Here is a 13,551-nt window from a genome sequence, read left to right as displayed (position 1 = left end):
AACAACGAGAACAATTTATGAAAGACTCATGATGTGTATTTTAAAAATATAAATATTAAAGCAGAGATTTCAGTATACTTCAGCAACTAAATATTACCTTAATAATAATAATAATAATAGATATGGCAAGCTAGAGAAGATCAAAAGAGTATAAATATTGGACGGTTTAGATTTTCCAGCCACAGACACCTAGATATCCATGATAATCCTTCCTTTCTACATAATTTCCTTTATATGCTAAAAAAGACGTTCTCTTCTTAAATCCTGCGGCTTCCACCTCCCCCTCACTTCACAGTTCACGCGTCTGTTTCTCTGTGTTTGGCTTAGTTGAGGTAACTTATCTTCGCCTTCTGTACTTTTTCCTCGCTTAAAGGCCAATTCTGATTGATTTTTTTTTCTTAATGCTGAAAGAAAAGTTATCTTTTTGTGCCCACTTTATTATTCCTGTGTACTGATTCCATGCTGTGATCAATATCTGTGAAATGATGTTCAACTTCTGTTTGTGTTTACGTTTCAACTAAATCATTATTACCATTCTTTTTTTTTTCTTTAATATTTGTGCATATTCATTGTTTAAAGATCTCATTCCCCCCATTTTTTACGTGTACTTTTGCTATTCTTTAGGTTAAAAAAATCTGGACTTTGATAGATTGTGATATCTGATACTTGTAGGGAAGCTATTTCTCTTGAAGGGAACTCTGAGATAGTGCCTTGTGGACTTGTGGGTGTTGGGTGTTTTTGAAGTTTCTTTTGGGAGAGCGAGTTTTTTTTTTACTGGTTGTAGTTTACTGTGGATTGCTTTTGCAATATAGATGGTCATGGATCAACCCTTAACAGGATTATATGGTTCTGTCAATGGCTTAAAACTCAATGATGAGACCCTTTCTGTTAATGGGTTAAAATCGAATGACTCTTTTGTCCAACAAATCTCTGCCAATAATCCTCCTTTGCCACCTGATCTAAATTTAGCCCTTAGTAATTCAGTCTTGTCTTTGAGTAAAAGTCAAGATGGGGACTCACGTGAGGATTTTGATTTCAGTGATGTGGTTCTGAAGTACATAAATACTATGCTTATGGAAGAAGATATAGAAGAGAAAAGTTGTATGTTTCAGGAATCTTCAGCAGCTCTTCAAGCTGCTGAGAAATCTTTGTATGAGCTTATTGGGGAGAAGTATCCTCCTCCTCCAACCAATTGTCACTCAGTGCCTTGTTTAGATCAAAACCACAAAAATTCATATCAAAAGCTTGACTCTAATTGCTTCACTTATACAAGCAGTTCAAGCAGCACTAGTGATCATCGGTGTGAATACAAGCCCTTGAAATATGATTCTCAATCAGGTGCCCAATCATCTCATAGCTATGGGAACAGCACAGGTGTTGTTGTTGAGGGGTTTGTGAGTTCTCCAGTGAGTACAATTTCTGAGATATTTAGTGACAGTGGGTCTATTAAGCAGTTTAAGGAAGGGTTTGAGGAGGCAAGTAAGTTCATTCCTAATGGTAGTCTGATTACTGATTTGAAGAGTAACAGCCTGTTTCTTAAAGACCTGAACAAAGAGTCTAAGGATGTGGCAGTCAAGGTTGTGGAGAAGCCAGAGATTGGATATGTTCCAGATGAATCAAGGAAAAAGAAGAATCCTCATCCAGAGGATTTGGATTTAGAGGGAGAAAGGAGTAACAAGCAGTCTGCAATTTATACTGAATCAACTGTAAGTTCAGCAGATTTTGACACAGTATTGCTCAGCTGTGGAATAATTGAATCTGCAATTCCTGAAGCTTGGCAGAATGGGAGAAGCAAGAATGGGCAACAGAATGGACAAACAAAAGGCACTAGTGTTGGAAAAGGTCGAGGTAAGAAACAAGGAAGTAAGAGGAATATGGTGGATTTGAGAACTCTGTTGACCCTTTGTGCACAAGCTGTTGCAGCAGACGATCGTCGGAATGCAAATGATCTGCTGATGCAAATCAGACAGAATGCTTCTCCTACAGGTGATGGGATGCAGAGAGTGGCCCACATTTTTGCTGATGGCCTTGAGGCACGCATGGCTGGCTCGGGAACCCAGATTTACAAGGCATTTATGAGCAAGCATACATCAGCTGCTGATGTCTTGAAAGCCTACCATCTGTTTCTTGCAGCATGCCCATTCAAGAAACTATCAAATTTCTTCTCAAATAAAACAATTATGAATGTAGCTCAAAATGCAAAAAGACTACACATTGTTGATTTTGGTATTCTTTATGGCTTTCAATGGCCTTGCCTTATTCAGCGTCTCTCATCTAGGGAAAATGGACCTCCAGAGCTTCGAATTACGGGGATTGATTTTCCACATCCAGGTTTCCGGCCAGCAGTAAGGGTTGAGGAAACAGGACACCGCCTGTCAAACTATGCAAAAACTTTCAATGTTCCATTTGAGTTCAATGCAATAGCACAGAAGTGGGACACAATCAAAATTGAGGATCTGAAGCTTGATAGAGATGAGGTTCTTGTTGTGAACTGTGTGTTACGTTTAAGAAACTTACTTGATGAGACTGTAGTGGTGGAGAGTCCAAGAAATATTGTGCTCAATCTGATTCAGAAGATGAATCCAGATGTTTTCATAACTGGGATAGTAAATGGAACATATAGCTCTCCGTACTTTATCACGCGATTTCGAGAGGCTCTCTTCCATTACTCAGCTCTATTTGATATGTTGGAGGCTAATGTGCCTCGTGAAGTCCCAGAGAGGATGCTGATTGAGAGAGATATTTTCGGATGGGAGGCAATGAATGTCATTGCATGTGAAGGTGCCGAGAGACTTGAGAGGCCAGAGACATACAAACAATGGCAGTTTCGAATTTTACGAGCGGGGTTTAGGCAACTTCCTTTGAACCAGGAGATCTTTGCAGAAGTCAAGAAGAAGGTAAATGAATTATACCATAAGGATTTTGTGATTGATGAAGATTGTCAGTGGTTGCTCAAGGGATGGAAGGGCCGGATTATTTATGCACTCGCTTCATGGAAGCCTGATTATTGAATGTCCTCCATTCCATTTTGATAGTTTCTGATCAATGAATTTAAGGTAGAAATAAGAATTTTACATAATCCTTTTATTTTAAATTAAAAATTTTGTAAAAACTTAATTCAATTTATTTAGTTTCTATTAATTTTTTATTTTAAATAATAAAATTATTAAAAAATTAATTAAATTAAAATTTGCAAAATTCTTAATAAAAAGGTTCTAAGTTTTATAGGACTGATTTTTATAATGTTAGATGATGTAAGATTATCCTTGTGTGAAAATCTGGACACCCAGCAACCAATGTTGATGTTTTTTAATGTGATATTTAAATAAGTTTAATTTTATTTACAATTAATTAATACTTTTAATTTTTAATTAGAGTCAATTAAATCCTATATATTTTAATTTAGTCCTATAAAATTCAATTTTAACCGTATGCATCACATGACTGTTAAATTACAATCCTACGAAATTGTGATGCCTGTAAGATTTAAAATCAATAAAACATTTATTTATTAAACTAAAATTTTAAAACATTTATTTATTAAACTAAAACGAATCAAGTTAAATCTAATATTTAATAGTTCGGGTCTATTTAATTTTTACTATAATAATAGGTTTTAATTTAAAATTCTTAAATTTTAATAATTTAAATTTTGACAAAGTATAAGAATATAACCGAACTATTCAGAGCTAAAATTTAAAATATTTAAATTTAATTTATAAAAATTTATATAAGATTTAAGTTTAAATTTATATTTTTCGTGACATTAAATTTAATTAGCAGCTGGTTTACGAATCTATTCAACAAGTAATTTGAAAGTTCATTAACAAATTAAACTCACAAAATTTAATATGTCAAATATAAAATTTAAACTTAAATTGTTTACTAAAATAAATCTGAAAATCAAATTTAATCCTAACCCCTTAAAAAAGAGCTAAATCAATAGAATTTTTTATTATATTAAATATCAAATAAATCAAGAATAATTTAATTTACTTAAATTTCTATATTTTTCTATTTATATTTACTCTTAAGGATGAATTTATACGAAACTTAAAAAAAAGTCAGCGAAAGGGTTAATATTTTATAAGTTTTCTAATTATTGAAAACACAAAAATAATATTTTTATTTTATGGAAATAAAATATTTTTTTTACAAACTAATAAGTTACTTTCTTAATTTTTCAAAACAATTAGCTTTATATTTATTAAATTAAGACTCCATTCGTCCATAATTTTAAATATAATATTTATTTTAATTAATATTTTAAAAAATAAACTATAAAAATATAAGAAAGTATTTCCATGCCAGAACTAAAATTGGGAATTGAAGGATTCAATTGTTGAATTTGATAAAATTGTTAAATCAGAAAAACAAGCCAGTATTCCATTGTCGTCTAGTCCGGTTTAGGATACCTGGCTTTCACCCAGGCGACCCGGGTTCAAATCCAGGCAATGGAAGCAGCCTTTGATTTTTTCCTTTTTCTTTGGCCCTTTAATTTTTTTTTTTTTTTAATTTAAAATTTGGTTCAGTTCTTGCAAATTAAAACCCACCCCCTCTGCTTTCACAGAAACCCTGTTTAGGGTTTTAGAGAAAGATGGGTGGAGCAGGAGCGCCAGACTTCTTCTATAGAGAAGCTCAACGCCTTGGTTATGTTGCTCGTTCTGCTTTCAAGGTAAAAATCCAACCATTTCCTTACAGTTTCTTATCCACTTTGTTTTCTTCTGCTTGATAATTTCCCTTCTTGCCAATAACAGCTTCTTCAGATACAAAAACAATACAAGCTCATCACCCCAGGCTCCTCCGTTCTTGACCTTGGTTGTGCTCCTGGTGCTTGGCTCCAGGTAAAGTCTATTTTTATTTTGTTTTTGCAGTTTCTTTTCTAGGTTTTAAGAAGACCTTGTTTTTGTTAATTTTAAGATGATTCTTGGTTTTTAACATGAAATAATCCCATTTCAGGTTGCTTGCCAGAATTTGGGATCAATAAAGAATGGTGGGTCTGTAGTAGGAATTGATGTCAAGGTGCGTTTTTCACTTGATGGTTCTTCATTACTAGTTCAATTATTTTGGTTGATTGATTGTATGAAATTGTGGGTTATGCAGAGCAGAAGGTGAAGGTTCCTTCTCTGCATTGTGATGCCAGAGTTAAAACTTTTTGTGCTGATGTAATGAACCTCCCCAAACATCAAGTTAAAGCGCTTTCTCCTCAGGTATCATTTGAAGTATTCATTGTTTCATTACTGGGATCATTCAAGTGAATTTGATAAGTCTTTTTGCTATTTAATTGATCAATAAGGTTGCAGCTTGAAGTGATTGTAACTATTTAGGCAGATTAATTTAATCTGATCTATATGTAACCTATGTTAATGGAAACTCATCAAGTTATATGCTTAACATATAATGTGTAAGATCCTAAGCTTCTAAAAGATTAAGATTCAATAATTTACTAGTCTATGTAGAACTCATGTTTTTCAAGATATATTCTAAATGTCAGTATTCAGCAAATTCAACTCATCTTTATGAGTCAGATCGGTCTCATTTAGTAAGAATCCCGTAATTTGTCAATTTAAAATTTTGTCTGCTCTATTATGGAATCGATACACTTAAATTTCTTCATTGAGATGCCTAATTGTATGCGTAATATAGTTTGGTGCCAGAATATGTATATAAAATATACAATTCAAGTGTGAATGGTGTTGCTTATGTGCCAATTCTTCTTTTTTTTTTTCCTTTTTCCCCTTTGTTGTTGCTCCAAGTTTTCAACTTGAAACTGCAGCCATAGGCGAAACATTTTAGGGGATCTCACATTTTTGGTTTTGGTGTGTATTCTGCAGCATGAAGGGTTTTCAGTGATACTCTCAGATATGTGTCCCCCAGTTTCTGGAATCACGACTAAAGATGCAGCTTTGTCTGTGGAATTAGGGATGCAAGCTGTAGATCTGGCTGTTGGTGGGGCAGCCTCAGCTTATGCTGGTGGTGATACTGAACCGAACGAGCTGTCAGATTCAGCTTGCGGTGCAGATGATAATGGCATATTGCAAGCAGGGGGCCACCTATTAGTTAAGCTTCTAGAGAGTGAGGATATCCAAGGTGGGATTAACTTTTATGTTGATAACCATTACTGTGTCTTACAATGTGTTTCCGACTTACATTTTGGTTCTTGCTTTGTAGAATTTAGCCGTATTTGCAAGCCGCTGTTCAGAAAGGTCTCGTGGTTGAGGCCGAAGGCTACAAGATCCTCATCAAGAGAGATTTATTTGATTTGCCAAGGTTTAAAGTTGTGAATACATTCAATTTTGTTAAGGTCATTGTTTGACATAAACATAATGATATTGCAAGGTTACATTCATGGCATTTGGTAAGAAATCATTGTCCTAGAAATAAACGAACTTCATGGTGTCAAATTCCCAGTATTTTATGCATAGTTTCAAGCTTCACGTTAACACAATGTAATTCATAGAGGCCTCCGCCTACCGAATCAAAAATTAAAATGAATTTAATTTTTTTTAAAGTTTGTATTAGTTTAAAATTTTCAACATATTGGAGATCTTCTAGCTGCATGCCTTTCACTTTTTGGCCTATCTGGTCATATCAATATTTTTTTAAAAAAAAAATTATTGGTTTGATGAAAGAGTATTTTAAATTTCGCGTTTTCTATTTGGAAGAATCTAAAACCGAAGGCTGCAAGCCAAAATCACTCTCGACTACAAGCAATAACAAAACTTGATTTTCCATTAAAGGCCCAGAGAGAAGAGAAAAAGGGAAGCAAAAAAAAAAATACACTGACTCGGGTAACCAGATATTTATACTGAAACTTGAAAACTACTCCCAGTTCCCATCTGAGAAAATTTAGAGCTAGCTAAACCATGTTTATAGCCTGCATATATCGTCTTTAAAATGATATAAACAGCAATTAAATTCGTCTAACTCATGTCCAATCATGTGTTTCAAAGTCAGATCCGTCTAGTGCCACCTCAAATCATTCAGAATTGTGTTACAGTGTGACAATACAATTACAGTGTGTAGCAAAATTGGTATCTGCGAAGCCAATCTTCACCCTTCTCATAATAATCCATCCTACTAAATGTCTGCCGTGGGAATTGCAATGCAGCAGCATAGGTAGAAGCCCCGCGCCATGCATCAAGAACTGGATCCAATGCTCTCACCACCTTTATAGGTGACCCGGATGGCCGAATCATTCGGACACCAGCTTCCAAGCGCTCGGACAAGCCAGGGTAAAGGCAACTCCCACCAGTCAAAAGGATTGAACTGGTCAGTCTCTCCTGCAAATCTTGGTCCTTGGGTGATAATCTCCTCATTGAGACACCAGTCATCTCATCTAGCCCTGCCTGATCGATCCCAACAAGGTTCGGATGAAACAGAATTTCAGGGCATCTGAACCTTTCAACCCCAATCAAAATTTGGAAATCCTCCTTGGTCAATGGACGTAACCGTGGTACCTCAGGAGCAGGTTGTGATGGACCTGCATCAGGTTTGGGGGCAAATGTAGGGTCTATTTCCTGCAGAAAAGAAAGATGATTCAAGTTCCTAAGGAAAAAATAAAATAAAACAACAAAGAACACATGGTGCAATAAAAAGAGTGATCAAAATAATGGAGGATACTGATGCACAGGACTCAGTAAACTGACCTGAAGCCTAGAAGAAACATGGGCAAGCTCTACTTCATCTTCATCTAGCCCATCGTCATCATCATCATCATTGTCTTTGCTCATGAGTTTGTAAAGTTGCCAATCTTCGTCCTTGGCACCAAAGGTATCCTCACCCTTTCCCCGATCAAAGGCAGCTGTTGTTAAGAGTCGCATCCTCTCTCTTTGGGCAGCATTTAATCTCTCACCACGGCCAACACCACCAGACACATTATTTCCATTTGAGTGGTTCCCATTTGTTTTGAGTCGCTTTCGCTGCTCAACTTTCTCAGAAAGTTCCTTGTATTTAATATGCATCTGCTCTAAATAAAGTTCTGGGTTCTCTCTGCATTAGAAGCAGCAAAATTATAAACAAATAAATAAAAATGGATAAGTTAGCTAATCCATTAATGGGATTCCATTAATGTCTTTGAATGGTAAAACATATTTCAAATCATTCAAAATAATTGTCAAGAATAAGGAAGAAGCTTGTAGAAATAAATCAGTGTGCTTAGTAAACAGCTCATAAACATGCTCACTAAAAACTAAAAACTCATCTAATATTCATTGATGAAATTAACAAACAAGTTTGAACGCAACTATTAAACAAATCCAACTTTGAAAACAAGATTTTCCTTGATCATGTTGATGAACTAGCTTGCTAGTGCTCATTTTCAAAAGCAGCTGTTTACAATAAATTTCTAGAAGACAATTAGTAACCAATTTTAGGCTATTAAAGTTTGATATTAAAAAATATATTTGATTAAAAAAAATCTCAATTGTCTCAAGTTGTGAGATCTTCACCATAGAAGGTCTTCTGTAATAAATAGACAAGGTATTGCCAGACCACAAGCCTTCTCAATGAAAGAGAGTCTTCCAATGCAGGCCCGCAAGTATACGGCCCTGACACACGTGTACTAAATGATAAATACCTAGAATTAGTTAAACAAATTGGTTAAAGACAAAATATAGTTCATCTTGTGGATTCACGTCCTCCAGGGTAAAAACAGAGATCAAAAGGCTGAAAGAAAACAAAGTAAAGCCAAGGAAAGTTTGAGTTTGGGCTCCCAAAACTTGTCAAGTCCATATGCTTAAGGGCTCAGTTTGAGTATGGCTCAAAACTATCTCCCCAAAAGAAAAGAAAAAAGAGTAAAGAAAAGGAAGTTATGAATTTACAAGCGCTTTTCTTCATCCAGTTGATTCCTTCTCTCTCGTTCTAATTCTTCTTCTTGACGTTTCTGTTTGGCTCGCTGCCGGCCATCAGATGTGGTTTTAAGGAACAGCTGTCTCTTCTTTTCCTTGAGCTGTAATAGGTATCACGAGTGAATAATGCTATTAGTAATACAAAAAGCAACAGCATTGCACCAGAAAATTGAATCTACTGGCCATTGTTGAGTTGACCAACAGTAGTGCATCAAGAAATGATGTAGCTTAAATGATTAATGGTTTTTTACCTACGCTCTTAAACAAAATAAAGAGCAACTTCAAAATAGCAAGACAAATGGATATGATCAGTAAAATTGTACAAATTGGCATACCTGCTCTGGGGTTAGCATGTTGTCAGGAATATTTACAAGTGGAAATTTTTCATTCATGGAAGAATCACTTTTCTCTTCAACTTCAGTTTGTTCAGCCTTTGGTTCTCCTTTTGCTTTACGTAAGGACTGTGTTACTTTCACAAGTGAGGATTCTATTTCCTGCTTGGAAACATAACCAGTATCTTTCAAGAATGATGGAATTTCATCTTCTTCCACTTGCTCTAGCTGCTGCAAAAGAAATTCCATACCACGCAACTGATTTTCTAGTTCATTTATCCTGGATGACCTCTTTGCTTCAGCCATTTCTCGTAACCGCTGACCTTGTCTCTCCTTTATGGCTGCCTTTCTGGCAATTTCTTCTTCTGATGGAGGTTCCTCTACTGGTGGTGGAACCCATGGGAGCTGCCAACACCTAGTTTTATCTTCAGCCTCCTTGGTCCCTTTCTGCCACATAACATTATCGCAACTGTTAACATTTGGAGATAAGGAAAGAGCATAAGCATATAAAACCCAAGCTTGTTACCTGAAATAAACGAGCTTCTGAAGCATAATCAGGTGCAATATAACAGTGCTCCATTTTCAAGTCTTCAACCTTTTCCCATGTGAATCTAGCCCTATTTGAACATATGAAAACAAAAGGAAGTGTTACAATCTAAACTTAACACGACTGAAGCACAGCCCAGCTGAATATAAACTCACATATGATGTGGATATTTAAGTGAAAGAAGTTGCTTTAGATAATCGGTAACATGGTATCCACCAATGTTAGTTCGGCAGCATCCTTTGTAAACAGGTTCTCCATCAATAAACTGAGAATCAAAACAGAGGCAGCATCAACCTAAAGTAATGGAAATACACCTATTCTACTCGTAATTTCTTATCAACAGAAGAAACCTGCAATTGGTTTAAGCATTGAGCCTGAAAATCAAATAAATTTGGAAAGTGGGTATTATATTAACAAACATAAATATGTTTAACTTTAAAAAAACATCTGAAGAAAAAAAATGTTTGTGGCAATGAACTGTTTCAATCTGCATCAACATAAAATCCAAAAACAAGCACAGGTGCAGACATGCTAGAGAAATAATGCAAATACTGCAAGCAAAAATGTGTAAGAGAGAGAGAGAGAGAGAGAGAGACTGAGAAGCTACCACTTACATTATCAGCAACATTTACCCCCCTCAACCCTATGATGTAGAAGTGAATTTTAACAGTGGCAGAAAATAGAAATAAGAATAAACTATAGGAAAGCACCCTGAGCGCCTAATGCTAAGTGCCTCTGCCATGTACTCACATGGGCAATGCCCAGCTTAAGCAACCTTGCCTGCACCTCACCTTCTCCAAGCACTTAGGTGAGTTCCTGGCTTGCCTTTGACAACACTGGTTGAAGTAGGTTTTCATTATCTACTTCAAAGGTCCAAACTTAGTGTGCAATTTGACATAAAAACTCAAATTTAAATCCTTCTATTTCAAATTATCAGGCCAATACCTTAGCAAATTCCGGGTACAAAATAGTCAGCTTACTTCATAACTTTTAGCAATTGCAACATTGTGAAGCTATTGCATGCACTCAAAAACACAGACATGGACACGAACAAATAAAGGTCACCTGCTTTTGGAAATACAATTTCTACTTTTGACCTGAGTTACCAAGGTTATGAATACCTACCGGAATAACATGAGTTGTTGTAAAACCTGGGCAAATAGCCAGCCCATCTTTATTACAAATCCCACGTCGTTGATTATACTTATAGCTGAATGCAGCATCTACTCCGAATGCTGAAAAGGAGGAATAAAATACAGTTCCATTACAAGAGCCACAAACATACAACAGAAACAAAAAGACTTGCCCACCAGAAGAAATTTGCCAAAAACTGACATAAAATCTGTACCTACTGATGGAACTCCATAAGTTTCAAAAAGAAGCTCTGCCATCTTACTGCGTGATTGAACTGGGTTGCATACGCATTCTGTGATAAGGATAGGATGATCAATCTGTCCTGCCCTCAAATGAACAATAAAATCAAGAAAAAAATGACTTATGAACCTATCAGCCAACCTCAAAGCTGATATAGACTAACATGAAAAGTGAAACAATGGAGTTTGTGAAGATAACAAATAAAAAACTGTACAGTATTAACCGCTATGGATGTTACTAATTAATGCTAATTCTTGGTCTGAAAAAAAGCAACTACAAAAGCTGCCCACACGAATTACATGCAGCAATATAACACTATGAAAGATCATAATGCTGCCCACACCAAATTAATGTTGCATTCTTCCCATGTGATCTCAATTTCCAAGAAGTTACTGCATATGGTAAACTAAGTCCAACTTGTTCGAATTCACAACTAAAAAGGTGAATGACAAGTTAACAACTGTCTGATAAACCATCCATACCATTTGAAATGTAATGCCTCCAATCACCCTTCCAAACATATTATGTATGCAAACAGCAAACTTTATAAGCAAATGATACAGAAGTATAATGTAGATTATAGCTTGATTTGATTAAATTATATAAACAGCCCACCATATTACCATCCAATGTGAGTTTAGATGACTTAAAAGATCATTAGAGGCTGAAGCAGAGAGGATATTACTCAACAGGCCAATTTGAGCTCATAACATAACCATTCCATGGTTGAAGACTAAAATACCAATTTTCTCTATTTAAACAAAGTTTCACTGTACCTGTGATCCATTTGCTCCCAGCCTATCAAATCCAAAGTCAAGAATCTACAAAATTAAAGGATAAATAAATAAAAACCCCCATTTTCAACATATCTATACAAATCAATCAGCAACTCAAGTCCTAAGTCAACTTTCTAAGCTTGCCGTTGGTTTAAAACCCACTAAATTTGGTGCACTGAACTAGATAATCCACAATTCGTTATATTGATAACTAAATGGAATCAAACTCACATATTCCATTATCTCGAATTGATAAACAACATTACTATCAAAAGCAGAACGAGGCCCCGAGCGAGTGCAGTCAAAGTATTTCAACAATGCAGGATCATGGTCACCAACAATAGTCACAGTTTCCCCTAAACATCACAAGGAACAAATAACTGAAATATAAGTATTTTAGGATAAAAAGCAAATCCCTAATAAATAAACCTTTTACACAAAACTCTATCTCGATTGGAAATGGAATGCTAAGCAGGGAGTAAAATTGCACTACTATCCACTGTTTCTCACCAAACAAATGGACATAAACTATTTAGGCAAAAAAGAGAAAGAAGTAAAGTTACCAGTGGATTTGTGGCGAGGACGCTGAACAATGTTGCGGAAAATAACTCTTGGATCATTTTCTCCTGCCCATCTGCTCAATTAATCACGAAAAAATTTTAACCAATTATTCCAAAAAAAAAAAAAGAGGCGGTGCATGAGTGGGAGTAACAATTAGTGTTTAGGTTTTGGAATCAGGGGTTACCCGATGCGGAAATAGGAGGCGCCATTATCGATAACGATGGGAGTAGCAGAAGAGAAGTAATTGTAATCAGATTGTCGATGAAACTGAGATATGAAAGGCATTTTCTCCCTCCGTTAGGTCTTCTTCTCTCACGTACTGGTGAAAGAATTAGAGGGGAGGTTTTGGGGCCAGGAAGCTTTTAGCAGGAAATGTTCTTTTTGAACTCGCTGATAACGAGTTAACAAACAGACCAGGACATAGACCATGGTAGCAGGTAAACGACCGGTTTACTTCGACCGCTAAACCGGACGGTCTGGTTGAAATTTATCGGTCGGTCTATTCATATGAACCATAAATAGGACTACACAAATCTAGTTATAAAAATTCAATTTAATTATTATTTTTTTTTGAAAGCAATTTTAATTATTATTAAATTTAATTTTAATGATAGTGAATTTTATATTAAATATACTTATTATTATTAAGTGTATTTTTAGTTCTCACTTTTAAAAAATTGACTTTTTGAAATTATTTGTAACTTTAAAAACTTTAAAGATTATCAATTAACTTATTCCAATTTTACCTTAATCTCTATTAAAAATAATAAATATTTTTACAATTTATTAAACTATATTATGATTTACTCTTTCTCTCTGCTTATATATTTTATAATTTATCTTATTATTTATTTTTCTTAATTATGTCAATTTTTTTATTAATTGATTAATATAGAGATAATTATCCAAATTTGAATAATAATATGAGATAAAGGTAATTTAGTAAAATTAATACTTTTTTTACACAATTTAAATGATTTAATAGATTTTTAGTTATCGTATAGAAATTTTAAATGAACAAAGTATATAATAATGATAATGATAATAATAATAATAATAATAATAATAATAATAATAATAATTTGTAATATATTAAAATTGAAAAGGACAAG

General features: G+C 34.7%; 3 protein-coding genes across 6 annotated transcripts; 2 read left to right on the top strand and 1 right to left on the bottom strand.

The window, feature by feature from the left end:
* The first annotated feature begins 468 nt into the window (after nucleotides 1-468).
* LOC110624675 (scarecrow-like protein 30) lies at nucleotides 469-3,013 on the top strand. Its single transcript, XM_021769907.2, has one exon. It carries the CDS (start codon nucleotides 813-815, stop codon nucleotides 3,009-3,011), a length of 2,199 nt encoding a protein of 732 aa, XP_021625599.1. The 5' UTR covers nucleotides 469-812; the 3' UTR covers nucleotides 3,012-3,013.
* Nucleotides 3,014-4,515: 1,502 nt separating this feature from the next.
* Nucleotides 4,516-6,413, top strand: LOC110624726 (ribosomal RNA large subunit methyltransferase E). 2 transcript variants are annotated; one of them, XM_021769995.2, is made up of 6 exons: nucleotides 4,516-4,675; nucleotides 4,758-4,844; nucleotides 4,960-5,022; nucleotides 5,109-5,210; nucleotides 5,835-6,090; nucleotides 6,172-6,413. In XM_021769995.2, the coding sequence occupies exons 1-6, from the start codon at nucleotides 4,598-4,600 to the stop codon at nucleotides 6,282-6,284; spliced, it is 699 nt and encodes a 232-aa protein (XP_021625687.1). In that variant the 5' UTR covers nucleotides 4,516-4,597; the 3' UTR covers nucleotides 6,285-6,413. The 2 variants fall into 2 exon arrangements, with proteins under 2 accessions (XP_021625687.1, XP_021625686.1); XM_021769994.2 differs by having other exon boundaries at nucleotides 5,835-6,413.
* Nucleotides 6,414-6,714: 301 nt separating this feature from the next.
* Nucleotides 6,715-12,882, bottom strand: LOC110624725 (actin-related protein 5). Of its 3 annotated transcripts, none has more exons than XM_021769991.2 (12): nucleotides 12,624-12,882; nucleotides 12,442-12,512; nucleotides 12,110-12,234; nucleotides 11,879-11,923; nucleotides 11,077-11,179; nucleotides 10,854-10,963; nucleotides 9,884-9,993; nucleotides 9,708-9,798; nucleotides 9,185-9,628; nucleotides 8,823-8,950; nucleotides 7,650-7,992; nucleotides 6,715-7,520 (listed from the first exon to the last, which is right to left on the bottom strand). In XM_021769991.2, exons 1-12 carry the CDS (start codon nucleotides 12,722-12,724, stop codon nucleotides 7,014-7,016), a joined length of 2,178 nt encoding a protein of 725 aa, XP_021625683.1. In that variant the 5' UTR covers nucleotides 12,725-12,882; the 3' UTR covers nucleotides 6,715-7,013. The 3 variants fall into 3 exon arrangements, with proteins under 3 accessions (XP_021625683.1, XP_043816927.1, XP_043816928.1); XM_043960992.1 differs by having other exon boundaries at nucleotides 11,077-11,154; nucleotides 12,624-12,713; XM_043960993.1 differs by lacking the exons at nucleotides 12,442-12,512; nucleotides 12,624-12,882 and having other exon boundaries at nucleotides 11,077-11,184; nucleotides 12,110-12,207.
* Between the last annotated feature and the right edge of the window lie 669 nt (nucleotides 12,883-13,551).

Source organism: Manihot esculenta, chromosome 10 (genome assembly GCF_001659605.2).
Source record: "Manihot esculenta cultivar AM560-2 chromosome 10, M.esculenta_v8, whole genome shotgun sequence".
NCBI lineage: Eukaryota > Viridiplantae > Streptophyta > Magnoliopsida > Malpighiales > Euphorbiaceae > Manihot > Manihot esculenta.
Note: the sequence above shows the minus strand (reverse complement) of the source record. Positions and strands in the feature narration are given on the sequence as shown.

Excerpts from the sequence above, each read along its gene's own strand:
- LOC110624726 (XM_021769994.2), top strand. The coding sequence starts at position 4,598 with ATGGGTGGAGCAGGAGCGCCAGACTTCTTCTATAGAGAAGCTCAACGC. Across the intron at positions 4,845-4,959 it reads CTCCTGGTGCTTGGCTCCAG|GTTGCTTGCCAGAATTTGGG; the intron begins GTAAAGTCTATT and ends ATCCCATTTCAG. Across the intron at positions 5,023-5,108 it reads TAGTAGGAATTGATGTCAAG|AAGGTGAAGGTTCCTTCTCT; the intron begins GTGCGTTTTTCA and ends TATGCAGAGCAG.
- LOC110624725 (XM_021769991.2), bottom strand. The coding sequence starts at position 12,724 with ATGCCTTTCATATCTCAGTTTCATCGACAATCTGATTACAATTACTTC. Across the intron at positions 10,964-11,076 it reads TTATGGAGTTCCATCAGTAG|CATTCGGAGTAGATGCTGCA; the intron begins GTACAGATTTTA and ends CCTCCTTTTCAG. Across the intron at positions 9,994-10,853 it reads CAACAACTCATGTTATTCCG|TTTATTGATGGAGAACCTGT; the intron begins GTAGGTATTCAT and ends TTTGATTCTCAG.
- LOC110624675 (XM_021769907.2), top strand. The coding sequence starts at position 813 with ATGGTCATGGATCAACCCTTAACAGGATTATATGGTTCTGTCAATGGC.